At 40.3% G+C, this 15798-nt stretch overlaps 2 protein-coding genes across 2 annotated transcripts; one reads left to right on the forward strand and one right to left on the reverse strand.

The window, feature by feature from the left end:
• Nucleotides 1-1239: 1239 nt before the first annotated feature.
• Nucleotides 1240-12629, reverse strand: psmb2 (proteasome 20S subunit beta 2). Its single transcript, XM_061760495.1, has 6 exons — nt 12419-12629; nt 11391-11513; nt 11240-11310; nt 1748-1910; nt 1589-1638; nt 1240-1438 (listed from the first exon to the last, which is right to left on the reverse strand). The coding sequence occupies exons 1-6, from the start codon at nt 12507-12509 to the stop codon at nt 1340-1342; spliced, it is 597 nt and encodes a 198-aa protein (XP_061616479.1). The 5' UTR covers nt 12510-12629; the 3' UTR covers nt 1240-1339.
• Nucleotides 12630-12633: 4 nt separating this feature from the next.
• Nucleotides 12634-14874, forward strand: cdca5 (cell division cycle associated 5). Its single transcript, XM_061760494.1, has 2 exons — nt 12634-13278; nt 14181-14874. The coding sequence occupies exons 1-2, from the start codon at nt 12796-12798 to the stop codon at nt 14430-14432; spliced, it is 735 nt and encodes a 244-aa protein (XP_061616478.1). The 5' UTR covers nt 12634-12795; the 3' UTR covers nt 14433-14874.
• Nucleotides 14875-15798: the final 924 nt, after the last annotated feature.

The following is a 15798-nucleotide window of genomic DNA, read 5'->3' on the forward strand; positions in this document are numbered from 1 at the left end:
CACACACACACACACACACGTCTATTCAGTGACGTTACCAGCCTGTCCTGGTTTTACATTTACAGCAACAGTCTCTAAGAATTAAGGAAAAAAATATCTCAAAAGCACATTCTAAATCACAGAGGTCAAATCCAAGGTCCAGGGGCCAAATTGGGCCAGTCACATCATTTTGTGGCCCAGTAAAGAAAATAAAGTGTGTCTGCTTCATGTTTCTTGCTAAATGGATTTGTTCAAAGAATTCAAAAATGCAAATTTTCTTCACTTTAACCGAGCTAAATTATTTGCTTGCCACTATTTTCCATGATTTCAGATTACAAAATCAATTTGTTAAAAAGGTATTTATTTAACAACAATCAAATGCAATGGCAATTGTGGATATGTAATAATATGGTGTGATTATACATTTTATTTAAAAGGTCTACACACACTCCTTCTCAAATGCCTGGTTTTTGTGTGATATAAACAAATTCAGACCCAGATAAATCATTAAAAAAAATCCACCATTGGTTTGACCAATAACCTGTACAACTCAACTGGAAAAAAAATATTGTAGAGGGGAATCAAAAAACCAAAACCATTGAGATAGTGGTTGCACAAGTGTATGCACCATCTTATAACTGGGGATGTGGCTGTGTTCAGGATAAAGCTCCAAAACAGGTTTTGGAAGTTGTTTAAGTGAACCCATTAAAACTTTATTCATCTGCAATTTATTGCATAAATCTTATTAAGCACAAATGGTGATCAATAGTGTACAATTTAAAACAGGATGGCACAGTACTGGTGGAGGTCTAGGGTCTACTCAAGGGAATTCAATTCAAGGTTATTGACCCCATTGTGTTTTCAAACATGCATTTATTGTATCATCCCCTCAGAATAAATATTTCCTTCAAATACACCTGAAGCACTCCAGTAGACTATCCAAATCATATGCCAGTAATGTAAACAACTACATTCATGCTCATGTTCCTAAGGTTCATGTGATACACCTATCCATCATAAATCAACAAAAAAGCTTAAGCACTTGTATTTCTAAAATGCTTTTGGTCACTTTGCCTTTTTTCCTCTATTTAAATGTTTGTTTGTTAGTTTTTTTTTCATCTGCACAACCATGAGCAAGTGTCCATTGCACAATAACTGAATTCAAGTGCAAAAGTACACAGCCAGGAGCGTGTTCTCATTCCATGTTGCAGATGAGTAAGCTAGAGAGCATACAGAAAAGCACCACAGGGACAAAGAGCGTATATCTCAACTGCGCGTCACTTTTTATTTGAACAGAAAGAACAAGGAGGTCAGTGGTAGAAAAAAAGGTTGTGATTGCTGGTAGCTAAGCAGGGACCGGTCACTTGGTGGGAGAAAGCTTCTCCAGGTCATGGATGCCATCCTTGTCAATCAAACGGACAGTGAAGGAGGGAAGGTTCAGGATGAAACGCTTGTTCAGCTAGGGGCAGGGAGAAACAACAGTGAGATCAGAACAAATCAAGTGAACATGTACTGTGAAACCTAATCAATTGAGAAATCGCAATTATCTACAATTTGTTCCTAAAGTTATGATATCGAAAGCTGAGCGAAATGTATAACAACAACTTACTTCTTCAATGCACTTCTTCAAGATATCCACTGCTTCATCTCTGGTCAGATCTAAAAGAAAATCAAGGACAAGTTGATGAATTGTGGAAATAATAATATTATAATAAAATAATATTAGCTTTTGTGTTTAGCAGTGGGAAAGAGTGACTCTAACACACACCGGGTCTGTAGTAGCGGTCAAGGATGGACAGAGTGAGGAAGGCTCCATAGCCGTGGGCGGCGAAGGGGGCCTTGGCCAGCGAGGACAGGTAGTCCATGTAGTAGAGACCTGGGCCGTCTGCGTCGTCGAAGCCCGCCAGCAACAAGTTGACGTGATATGGTGTCTGAAGAAAGGAGAGGATGAAGGAGAGTCAGCGTTTGCCTTACAAATTGGAGATCCTGTGTCGAAATATTTCACTGCAGCCTTGAGTGTTTCTGCTCAGCTGCGATAAACGACTACAGCTTTAAATAACCATGAAAAGACGTGAGGTTCATCCATAAAGCGGTCAGAATCCATTGTGGAGAAATGCAACAAACTGTTTCTTAAAGAGAATATCATAATACCATTTTCAGTGCATCAAGGCCAAAGTGGTCACTTTCTTGGAGACCAACAGAAACGCATTCAACTTGAGTCAGTATGTCTGTCTATCCATCTATGGTCCTGCTATCTGTATTAAAGTAAGTCAGCTATTGCAACCACTAAACTACAAACAGCTTCTTGAACTTAAATGTGCTTAAGATAAGTTCCAGTCTTTCAAAAACAAATCTCCACTGTTGGGCACATCGTCTGTGATTTTTACAAATTATTAACCAATTTAGTGTTGAAAATAGCTTGACAACAAATCTATTAACTCTCTCGAACGCTCAGATCTTTAAGAAGAATCAGAATCATCTTTATTTGCCAAGTATGTCCAAAAAACACAAGGAATTTGTCTTCGGTAGTGACAGAGAACACTTTTGAGACATAAATATGATGATGTAAGCACAGGCGTTTGCTTTTGTGAAGTATTAAAGTCTTTTTATCTGGTCAGGGGGGTCAGCGTAATAAATTGGCGATTTTTTAAAATCTGATTAAATTAGTGATTAAACATGATTTTGGGGTGGTGGTGTGTTCGTGTGCAACAGTATATGACAGCAATATAATACCAAATTGAATGATGCTGTGTTTGGTAAGTCAATCAAGATTTCCTGAAAAGTAGTGATTTTGTTGATGTGAGGATTTCGCCCAGAAGTGACATTATCATCAGCAGCCATGAATCCCTCCGATTGTTCTTTCTTAGGGTATGCTGGCTTGTTCTATATTGACAAAGTAAGCTTCAACGTTTTAGATGGCTTACGAGGATTTCCATACATTTTCTACAGTGTTTGGACCTAATTAGTGTGAACTGGATCTTATCCCAGCTGACGTTGGGTGAAATGTGGGCCACACCCAATCTCAGGGGCAACAGTTTGTTATTTTCAAAAACTTTCAATTCCAGTTTTCAGGGTCCAAAATGCCCACATGACCGTTATCTGGTTTCAGTTCAAAATGTTCAAAGGTAAGCCACTCCTAAAGAAGGCGGATGAGGGGGTGACAGAGGGACACGGGGCAAAAGTGTGCCTGTGCAAGTGTGTGTGTGTTTGTTGGGGGGGGTTAGTCACTTGCAGTGTGACATCTGCTTGAAGTCAGCACCCCTGTTGCCCTCTCCATCGCACCCGCCCTCCTTCATTTCTTCGCTCGCCCCCTCCTCGCCTAACCTCTCCCACTGCCTTCACCCCGAGCCCCCGAGTCACGCCAGGGCTCATTAAAAACTTCTAGTCGTTTCTCTTGCACCCCCTCTCCATCTTTAGAAATTACATCTTCCACGCTTGCGGCCTCTTCTCTCCCTCCAGTACACTAATTTCTTTCCTCAATTAAAGCAAAACACAATTTGGAGGGCTTCAAAACATCTTGAAGCCTAAATGCTTGACAGACAAAGAGTGTTTTTGATTAGCACCAAATAGAAAAACAAAACAATATTACGCTCTCTTGCAGCTCGGTGATTCATACACATACAATCTAAACACCTGCCCTGTCATTTCAATTTAGCTCACATTTGACCTGCTTATTTCTGTGACTTGTGTTGGCGTTATATTTGCCACGAGGGGGATGATTGTTATATCCCCTGAGGAGCGGGCTTTAGTGAGAGTGTTAACGATGCCCCCGCACAAACACACACATTCACTCACTCGAAAGCAGAACTGTGTGTGTGTGTGTGTGTGTGTGTATATACACAACAGGTAACGGCTGAATAACGTGCATGCATGTGTCTTTGTATATGCGCTTTTACTCCTCTGTGAGCCTCTGAACGCCCCCAGTGGCATCACCCCCACCCACCTGACACCTGCCTCACTGGTTACAATGTAACAATAATACGGACCTGGCATCAAAATAACCTTCCCATGTCACCTCAAAGGCACCTTGTTAACCCCGCCACCTGAACTCACACCTAGATTCACATTAACAAAACAATATGCATCATCTGATCATCACGCCCCCCCCCCCCACACACACACACACACACGTATGAATGCACATACAAACAAGACAAACGGCTGAATGTGTGCTATGCTTCATTGGTACATTTCCCCCAGCCCCAGTAGGTTGGAAGCGATAGGCTTAGGAAAGATATATTTGCCCAACCTGGTTCCTGGCACCAGTAGTTTATGATAGCTGCCACCTTTCACCTTCCAAACCTCAACTAATTATATTTTTGAAAAATCAGATAGGAATGAAACAATGCACCAGTGATCCAACTCTTCTTCCAAGTTCCAGCTCTTCCTTCCTCCCTTCCTGTCGACTGCTCCTCTCTCCCCCTGTTTTTGCACCCTGCCCCCGGGCATGTTCTCTTTATTGGCATTTCTCCTCAATCTGCTGTATTAATTGTTCATCTGTGCAGGAGCCAGCGAGCTGTGTGCAATATGGTGCCAGTAATTATTTGTACCCATTGTGTGCCCGTGTTAGAAATTTATCGCCAACACACATGGGCCCAGCTGTAGAACGTCGCCGCGCAGAGGCTAACTGTTGCTGTGACCTTACAGAACAGGTTACTGCAGCAATCTAATAACGAAAGTGTAATCTTTGATCACTGTTGGGGGGGTGACCTAAAATCCAACAGTTCCCCTAAGTATTCGAATATCATGTTTAATTGCTACAACTGCTGTTAATCACTGTCAATTCAAAACAACAATCTGCTCTGCTAATCGCAGCGAACAAGGTGGCTTGGATCACCATTTGTGAGTTTGTTTTATGGTTAGTTAGTAGACTCACGGTGGACGACTGGTTAGAGCGTCAGCCTCTCAGTTCTGAGGACCGGGGTTCGATCCCCGGCCCCGCCTGTGTGGAGTTTGCATGTTCTCCCCGTGCCTGCGTGGGTTTTCTGCGGGCACTCTGGTTTCCTCCCACATCCCAAAAACATGCATTAATTGGAGACTCTAAATTGCCCGTAGGTGTGACTGTGAGTGTGAATGGTTGTTTGTTTGTATGTGCCCTGCAATTGGCTGGCAACCAGTTCAGGGTGTACCCCGCCTCCTGGGACAGCTGGGATAGGCTCCAGCACGGCCGCGACCCTAGTGAGGAGAAGCGGCTCAGAAAATGGATGGATGGATGGATAGTAGACTCACGCAAAAACTACTCATTTCTACAAGAACAACACATTTCCTCTGATGAGTACCTTTCTAGTTACAAGCAGAATAAAAGAAAAATACTGATTTCAAACAGCTTTGTGGATAGGTAACACTTGGCAAAAAAACAAAACAAAATGTTGAAGATTCAGACAGAGGATTTAATATTGACCCACAGAGGATGGCGACGATTACAGCCAAGTAAAGGACACAGGTGCCTCTGAGTGCGCTATAAATCTGTACTTGTCTATTCAATAGCACGACAAAGCTCCAAAACGCAACAGAAGATGAGATTTGACGGCCCATCCGCTTTGAACTTCTTCTTTGGCTCTGTGTTGAATTCTGGGCCTCATTACTGATGCAGACTTGTCAAGGCCTCCGGTGATTATGTTTACCGCCAATTTTTTCTTTGTTTCGCTCCTCTCTCACTATCCTTGCTCGCTGAAGCTGGAGTAAATGCAGTTCTCCAGAGGTTAATAACGCCGCAAAGTTGTTTTTCTGGACGGCAGGTTGGTAAGCACAGTTCTATGTGAACCAAGTTTGGCTTCCTCCATGCAGACGTGCTCTGCCGACGAGCGTTAACTACACCTCCCGGTGGTCGCCAGCCACTGGAGTATGACATCTTTCAGTCTATAGAACTCATCTGGAATGTATCCTGCGGGAATAAGGCCATACGAATTAACAATATAGCACTGATTAATTTATCAGCCAGTAGTTTTTAACCTAGGGGTTCTGATACGCTGGCAGTGCTGTGATCATTTGGGGGTGGGGGAGGGGGTGCACTCAAAAGATGACTTGAGGATCAAGGAGAAAACAATTGGGATACAAAACAAATCATTATCTTGATAAATCCTCTTTTTTGCTCTGGCTAGATATTAATCTGCTGTGATTTAATCAAATTAATTAAAACCAATTCTAAAATATCTGGGACAGTTGCCCAGACATCAACTGAACAAAAGGTTAGGAATACAGGCAGCTTCAAATAAATCGATACTTAATGATGTTTTGTTCCAGCAACCATCTTAAACTCAAGAGTTCATTAGTGTAGTTCATGATGCAGATTTAGGCAGATGTAGAGTAAAAAGAAGGAGGAGTTGTAACAATTTACAGCTACTTTTTTAAAATGTAGTTATCATTTTCAATACTACTAAAAAAAATTAAAATAAAAAAATAAAAACCTGATCATGAAATATTGATGTTCTACATCTTAAAGACCTTATACTCAAGACGGACTGCGGGGAAAAAATGAAAAAACTGTTTATCCAACATAATTTGCAAATGTCCGGATACTCTGGAGGTTGTTGAATGTGTGAGGAAACATAGCTGGAGGAAGGTGTGGGATGCTGGTTGGGAAAAAAAATGCTTTGGATTTGGTTTCTCAGCACTCCTGAGAACGCAGCATTGATAAATCCTGTGCTCACAAAGCCAAAGTCGTAACCAAGAGGCACAAAAATAAAGATTCCCTTGCAGCGGATGACAAGACATGAATAAAAATGCTCTTCTGCTCAACATTTTCTAACCTTGACTGAATACAAATGATCCTGAAGCCCCCTTTGCATGTGCAAACTATTTGAGAATGATTTTTGTTTGGCCATAGCCTTGTTTCCACTGAGCAGTTTTGGACAGTATGGATTTTATAAAATTTCATTTTGATTGTATAGAGTTCCATAATAACAACTTTTCTTTCCTTGTTTGTTGGGGAGCCAGTTGTAGTATGTTTAGTATGCGTCAGTAAGTTTGTGGAGGGTGGAGCTTGGCATCCTACGTCAGAGAGAATGGTCAGCTTTCATCCTGGTTACAAAAGAACCAATTGAATGTGAAGAGACCCAAAAACAGAATTAAAAAAAAAAAAGGTTCTTGTTTACAGGTACTGCCAGGACACTGCACTCTTCCATGAAGTGTTTATTTTATTTGATTAAATAGTTGGCATATTACACACAGTCTTGCTGGTACGGTACGATTTTGCACTGTGCTGAAGGCCTTCAACCACAAAAATGGCCGTACATATACTGCAGTTTACAAGAATATTTTAGTATGGTTTATGAGTATACGTCTGGCTTGGAGAACTGAAATTCAGCTTGGGTATGTATAGATCCTTAATGAAAATGATTTTAAATTATAAGCTCCAATTTTCAAAGTTGTTGTTTGAGTTGAATTTCATTATATAGCTACTTTTCAAGAAGTTCATCTAATGTTAACCTTCTCAACTCTACTGCGCCCCAACTGATACAATTACATTTTCACACATGGCATTAAATGGTGATTAGATCCCACACCACAGCTGTATTATACAAATAAAAACAAAGCAAGGCAACAACTGATTTGCACCTTTAACTTATAACTAAAATAAGAAGCCATTATGAGAGAGGCTGAGATCGATGCAATACAGAGGCTCATTTAAAAAAACTGTCCCAGGAGCGAGTCTAACTTGTGATAGCCAAGTATTTGGTCCTCCACCGATGTTTCATTGTTTGCTGCAATGGACATAGTTACCCAAGGATATGTAATGTAACATTTAAACTCGACATTATATTGAATGATATTTTAATTATTAGATACAAGGATAATTTATATTATCTATTTACCATTATTTAGACAAGCAATATGACACCATTTACAGTGATAAAGTAATGCCCAGCTGTACTGGAGAATTTTAAGTCATGTGTACATTGACTCCTACTGGTTCTCACACGCCAGTCTGTACAGCGTGGGTCTACTGAGTATACGTTGTCTCCCCTGGGACACCAACAGCCTCCCTCCACTCCCCTCCTTGCGCTACCCCACCCCTATCCCTGGCTCGATGTGTCCCACATTCCCTTCCCGACCACACTAATTGTTTTTTGTAATTATTTTCACCCTTCTGCTATTGTGAAAGGAAGCAGCTGCACAACTCTTAACAAATTAGCACAAGATTCACGACATCTGCAAATGACCAGCCTCTGTGTTTTAAAAAAAAATAAATTTGCTATTTAAATTTAAATTAAGAAAATTTATTTCAAACAGAAACGTTAACCAACTTCAACAAGTTGAACATTCGCTATACATTGGCTTAACCTCACGCACTAGACCTGGTCTTGTGTTACAACTATCTGTTATGTTAAATTCAGAACCAAAAATGACTCAGGACGGGCTCAGGTATTTCCACGAGATCTGCAACCGACGTATGTCAAAATTCATCATCAAAATGAGCTAAAATGTTTTGTTTATTTATCTTTCGTTGCATAATTTGGTGCACGTTGAGAAATTTAATTAAAACAAAGAATTAGACTAAATGGTCATTATAAATGCACATACAGACCCAATATAAACAAAATATTTTACCCATTTTTCATGAATTGAACAGATTTTGTATCACCTGTATTAGTGTGTTTATCTTAATATAACACTTCCATAAAGCACTGACCAAAAGCATCACATATATGGAATTTGAAGGAGGCAGAGAACCACTCATTATCCATATGACTACCTACTGAATACTGATAATGAACACATTTCAGTTTCGGATCAAAAGATGAATATGAGACAAACGTTCAGAATTCCAGCTTATATTTCATGGTATTTACATCTAGATGTGTTAAACAACTCAGGACAGAGCGCCTTTTGTTTGAACCCACACACTTTTCCAAGTGAGTAAATGTACTGGAACATGCGACTGATGGGTGTTTCTAGTTGCTCAGGTGTTGCCTTTTAGATATATTGCTTAAACATTAGATAGTGCTTGTTTTTTTGCTTTGGGTTTCACTTGTGAAAACTGCATTTGCTGTTAAGCAAACATGAAGACCAGAGAGCTGTCTATGGGAGTAAAACAAACCATTTTGAAGCTGAGAGAAGAGGGAAAATGAATCAGAGCTATTGGATAAACATTGGGCGTAGCCAATACAACTATTTGAAATGTCCTGAAAAAGAAATAAAGTACTGGTGTACTGAGCAACAGACATCGAACAGGTCAGCCAAGGGTATCAACAGCAGTTGATGACAGAAACATTGTGAGAGCTGTGAAGAAACACCCAAAGACAACAGTCAATGACATCACTGTCAACCTCCACAGGGCAGGGGTGACGGTATCACATTCCACTGTTCGAAGACGACTTCGAGAGAAGAAATATACAGGCCATACCACAAGATTCAAACCACTCATCAGCAAGAAGAATCGGAACGCCAGATTGGATTTTGCAAAGTAGTACCGAGATGAGCCACAAAAGCTTTGGAACAAAAGTTTTATGGACTGATGAGACCAAGATTAACCTCTTCCAAAGTGATGGAAAAGCCAAATTATGGAGAAAGGATCTGCTTATGATCCAAAACGCACAAGCTCATCTGTGAACCACGGTGGAGGTATTGTCAAAGCTTGGACTTGCATGGCTGTTTCTGAAACGGTCTCACTAGTCTTTATTGATGATGTAACTCATGATGGTAGCAGAAGAATGAGTTCTGAAGTCTACAAAACCATTTTGTGTGGCAATTTACAGAAAAATGCATCCAAACTAATCGGAAGAAGCTTCATCATGCAACAAGACAATGACACAAAACACACTGCCAACACAACCAAGGACTTCATCGGGGGTAGAAAGTGGAGGTCTTAGACTGGCCAAGTCAAATCACTGGACCTTAACCAATAGAGCATGCATTTTACCTCCTGAAGAGGAGATTGACGGGCGAAACCCCAGGAACAAACACGAACTGAAAGAGGCTACAGTAAAGGCCTGGAAAAGCATTTCAAATGAAGACTGCAACAGTCTGGTGAAGTCATTTGGTCGCAGCCTTGATGCAGTTATTGCAAATAAGGGCTATGCCACCAAATATTAAATGTTATTCACTTTAAGTTAATTTAATAATGTGTGTTCCAATACTTTTGCTCACTTGAAAGGTGGGTGGCTTCAAACAAAAGATACTCTGTCCTGAGTTGTTTAATACAGCTAGATGTAAATACCATGAAATAAAAGCTGGAATTCTGAACTTTTGTCTCATATTCATCTTTTGATCTGAAACCCAAATGTCTTCAGTGTACAACAAAAACAAAGGAATTGACCTTGATGTTCCAATACTTTTTTTGGGGGGGGGACTGTACATTCGGAGTAAGAAAGAGTTGGATTTTTAATATCTATTTTATTATTTATTTTTTTATGCTGGTCAATCAAAATAATGGTTTAGACAAAACCAATCTGTGGAGCAAAAAAGTTGGGGGCTGCTGCTGTCACAACGGTTGGAGCCAAGACTGGTAAATTACAAATGTGGTGCTTTACAACAGCTACTTTCTGTCAACACGTTTCCAGTTCTACTTTAGAGACACTGTACAAAGTACAGTGAGCTTTTAAGATGACCAATAAAATACTCTTTGTACACTACAAGTATATCCAATGACCTTGAATGCCAAACTAACAATCTGTAAAACTAATTTCAGACTTATTGTTTTGAAACCTAACATCCATCCATCCATTTTCCACACTGCTCATCCTCACCAGGGTCGCGGGCCGTTGGAGCCAAACCCAGCTATCCTCGGGCAGGAGGCGGGGCACACTCTGAACCGGTCGCCAGCCAATCGCAGGGCACACAGAAACAACCAACCATTCCCACTCACATTCGCACCTACGGGCAATTTAGAGTCTTCAATCAACCTACCGCGCATGCTTTTGGGATGTGGGAGGAAACTAGAGTACTCGGAGAAAACCCACCCAGGCACGGGGAGTACATGCAAACTCCACACAGGCGGGGCTGGGATTTGAAACCCGGTCCCCAGAACTGTGAGGCAGATGTGCTAATCAGTCTTTCCGGCTGAAACCTAACAGTGACAACAATCGTAAAAGTGTGACATGGCAATTTAATGTGGAATTCCCAGCATATTTAAACACCTCATTTCAAACCCTCAATACTTTGACTCAATTATTAAATCATAATTGTTAATGTACAACCCCAATTCCAATTAATTTGGGGCGTTGTGTTAAACATAAATAAAAACAGAATACAATGATCTGGAAGCCTTGCATTTCTTTTACACAAAAATATGTATCTTGAGATTGTTGTGTATGTTTACCCTGCTTCGAAGGTACTCTGCGAGGTTCTTTCTCGTGAAGTTTGCTGCGGCTGCTGGGCTGAGTTCATAGCCTGAAAAACCAAACATTTCAAAATGAACTTCAACCAAGACCTTCCTCAAGTATACTTATAATCCAATTTTAAGAGTTTACCGTTTCTCATTTTGTAGAGCTGAACATTCTTCTGGATGTACTCTGCAAACTGTACCGTGTCTCCTGCCTCTCCCACACACAGCAGCAAGATCTTCTCGCTTAGTTTGAACATTTTGTCATCGTCTGAAACATGAGGAGAGCAATTAACTACAATAAACTAAGTCCATCTCATTAAAATTTTTACTAATTATCACTTGTCACGCTTTCTTCTTGACTTGACTGTTGAAAACTAGTGATCCGTCATAAAATAATGATGGCTCGCGATATGCTTTGGGAAGAATGTCTAACTTGTTATTTCATTGGAAATGCAATCACACAAATGTGACAGCCTGTGTAACACGGGGAAAAAGAACTGGGCAGTGCAAACACAATGTACGTCTTTTATTTCTTTTTGTAAAAGATGTACATCATACATCTCCTAAAAGAGGACAGAAAAAAATAAGATGTTGAAGTTTGTCATTAAGTTAAAGGATGTCAAATAGTACATAAAGAATTATAGAATCAGCTACATTTTTGTCATGCTTATTCAATTCTTAAGGTAATGCACCTTTTAGTGGCTCGGGCCATTACAAGGTACCCGAAATTGAAGAAACGATGGTGGTCTAATATTTATTTATCCATGACTGTATATCACACGTGACCCGTAATGAAAACAAGTTTGACACCCCTGGTTTGTAGAAATACTTTCACTTTCGTTCGTATTTTTGCACAAATGTGTCGAACGAAACTATTCCGATAAGAGATTATGTATTGTTTTATTATATCACATACATACATACATCTATAAATTGTAAAAGCCGCATGGAAGACGGCAAAAGAGGAACAAAACAGTCATTCATAAGAGGGACATTTTTAGCTTTCAGAGCACTTTCATCGCAAACAGAAGCTAACGTCAAACACTCAAAAATACATTTCATGCTAGACGCACGGTAGCTTGGTTTAATACATTAACTTTTTCTAATCTTTTAGCATGTTAAGAAGACAATTTTAGCCGGGTGGAAATGCTAAGCTAACACACTGGCATATACCTTGTTTCAATTGAACGATGCTGTTGACTGCGACATTGTCGGCAGCGACGACGACATAATCCGGTCCCTGTATACCGATTAAATATTCCATTCTGTATTAGAAGAGCTAGATTAATAGCGAGTATTAAATAGAAAAGACGCGTTCAGCCTCGCTTGGTCAGATTACACAGCAAAAGTTGCAAATAGAAGGCGCAGGGTTCAATCGTCACCGGAAACACGATGACGTATTTTGCACTCGACTAAGGCGGGCATTTTGAGCGGACTTTTCTTGCTGTGTATCACAATACTGTACACTTTTCGCCTTGTTCTACTCTAAAAAGTGAATAACTTTTTTAGGTGATCTGTTGATCGAACGAACACCCCCGAGCCAGAAGACGATGGCGGATTCTAATAAACTAAACGACTCTTCGCAGCGAAGGCGGTCCCCACGGCTGACTCCTTCCTTGGTAAATGCTGAAAACAACAACATGGCGCATGACAGTAATGTTCCCGTCAAGCGGTCCATTACTGTCAGGAAGATAGCGCCCAGGAAAACAACTCCTGCATCTGAGCACAATAAAGAAAACACGCCAAGGCGGCCAGAGGAAGGCCAACAGAAAAGGCAAAGGATTTCCACTCCTGGTCCTGTCCGGGTGAGCCGGCGGTCCTCCAGTGCAAAGAAGAAGGTCGCCGTGCCCTCACCGATCCTCTCACCACCAACGCCGGGCCAGCGTCGTCCACAGCAGCCAGCAGAAGACCCGAGCGACGCGGTGTGGTCGCAAAAAGTGCGTCGCTCCTACACCAGAATCAGCGACAAATCCTTCAACAGCCCCGACTCCCGAGAGACTCTTTTCGGTTTTGAGATGCTGCAGACCCCCGAGGTGGGCCTGGAGCTTTCACTATTGAATATTATTGAATCGAATAATCGGAAAAAAATATTTGCAAAATATCTTTTTTTCCTATTACTGTTTAATAAGGGATTGTTGTTTATTTGGTGTTGTTTAAGTATTGCACACAAGCAAATAGGCAACAATTAAGCGATATCACACAAGAGGGGGAGATTTTGTACATGTCGATTACAGGTTATTCTTACAACGACTGCAATAAATGTTTTCATAATAGATTAAGCTGATTTATTTTTTCTCGGGATAGGCAATTACTGATACCAGGTATTGGGCTATCAGTCTTATTTCAAGTTATCCGGTACTCGTGAAGGCTGCCAATACCAGCCACTGATACTTCCGGCAAAAAAAAAAATCTGACATCGAGTAAATCGCCATGAGTTGGCACTACAGTGCATTGGTTTGACATGTCAGTCAATCATCATGTGTGTCAGAGGTCTTTGTTCACAATAATCTGTCATTGTTAATAATTTGATGTATCCACAGTACTAGTGGTATTAGTACTCGGTATCGGTGAGTACTGAAGAGTGAATACTTGTTCAGGTATCGAACGGCCCTAATTTTTCAATTTTTATTTTTTAATATTTCTTTTTTTAATTGATAATTCAGTTTTGGTCCATAACATTTCAGAAAAATAGGGGGAAATGTTGACCGTTGTTTTCCTAAGTTAAAGCGGATGTTTGCAAATGTCTTATATTGATTAAACACAAAAGATAATCAGTCTGCTTTTATGGAAGACTACAGAAATCATACAATATATACTGTTCAGAGATTTTGACAATTTTAAGTTGAACGGTGACTCAAAAAGGTTAATCAATTCTCAAAATAGTTGTCGATTAATTTGATGATCAATTACGATTAATCCATTTTGACATCTCTAGGTGAGGCGAAGAGGCGGGCGAGGCAAGGCGGCTCTGGAGGTTTCAAGTATCGCATCGGGCCCCAGCTCATTCATTTTGGACACCGAAGACTGCGTTCCGGATCTCAACATCCCCGGGGTGGCATTGGTGAAGGAGAAGAAGAAGAGCCGGAGGAAGTTGCAGCAGATTGACGTCACGGAGGTGGACGTGCTTTCGGCCAAGATGAACGCAGAGTTCCAGGAGGCTGAACAGTTTGAGTTGGTCGTCGAGTGAAATAAACGTGGAGACTGACAAAACACTGAACAGAAGAAATCTCTTAGCTTGTTGTGTTTAAAGATAGGCTACTGAGTATTGTGTTTTTTCATATGTTCTACCTTTTTTCTGTTCCTGGTCATGTAAATTCTGACATAAGGGTTTATCATATTATGATATGTGACTCAGGGTTAAATATGTTATTCTGGAATAATTTCTCTCTAAATAGTTATTTACACATTTTTTGTTGTTGTCTTTTTTCACTTTTGGTTCCCAATTGTAATTTCGCTCAGTAGTCACGTTAAATAATATCTGTTGAAAGTAAGTCACATGTAAACTGTGACCGGAGAGTTAAATTCTTCAGACATCTTTTAAGCACCTGTTCATAATGTAATATGGCCATTATCTCAATATATTAGTTGTATTTGTTCTATTCCGAAATAAATATTCCTGGTTCATGTTATTCGGGCTTCTTTCATAACAACTAGGAGACTTGATATAATACAAACAACAACAACACTTGATTATATATCAAGTGGAATACCGTATTTTACAACAAAATTGAGTGTGAAAAATCCTTGACCAACACACTCAAAAACATGTCCTGCCACAAAATAGATAGTAAAACATGACATGCTGCACTGAAAAGAAATGTTTCATTCCATTATGCCATTGTTAAAATTTAGTGCAGCTTAGGTATTTTGGAACATAGAGCACTATCATACAGAAACACCCACCTCCCCCACAGGTGCGGCTGCCCTGCTTTGTCAAATCAAAAGGTAACCAGAGCAGAATTAAGTTTTGTTGGATGCAGATTGGTGTTAGCTTTCAACAAGAAGCAGATACTTGATTGCATGTAGTAGTCAGTGTGAGCGTGGTGTGTTTGCAGATGTGTCCCTGTGCCACATACTGTACACACGGTGTTGAAGTAGAAGCCACTCTCGTCATTAGGTGTCATGGTAACGAAGGCCGGGCTCACAATTGGCCCACAGGAATATGGGGCGGAGTAGCCAGTCTTTCACTTCCGTGAGACAAGAAATAAGATGTGTAGTGTTCTATAATTCTTGATTGTTGGAGTATTTTTGATGACATTATGTCACACACACTGTAGTAAAACTGGGAACTTTTAAACTGTGAAAAACGTTCTAACTATCTAACATGTACAGTATGTACTGTATGCAACATAGTAATTCAGGCTGTTCAAGTGTTACTGTTGCACTTGTCTACATTGATTATTCCTTAAAAGAAAATAAACCATTTTGTAATTTCCTAAAACAAAGGGATCAGTGCTGAGATATAAGTGACATTTTGTGGCTGTATGTTGTGAAATTTTGACATTTAATTTGACTATATTCATTTTTGAGTTGCCATGTTCATCCTAGGTTCT

The sequence above is a fragment of the Phyllopteryx taeniolatus genome, chromosome 21 (assembly GCF_024500385.1).
Source record: "Phyllopteryx taeniolatus isolate TA_2022b chromosome 21, UOR_Ptae_1.2, whole genome shotgun sequence".
In the NCBI taxonomy this organism is placed as follows: domain Eukaryota; kingdom Metazoa; phylum Chordata; class Actinopteri; order Syngnathiformes; family Syngnathidae; genus Phyllopteryx; species Phyllopteryx taeniolatus.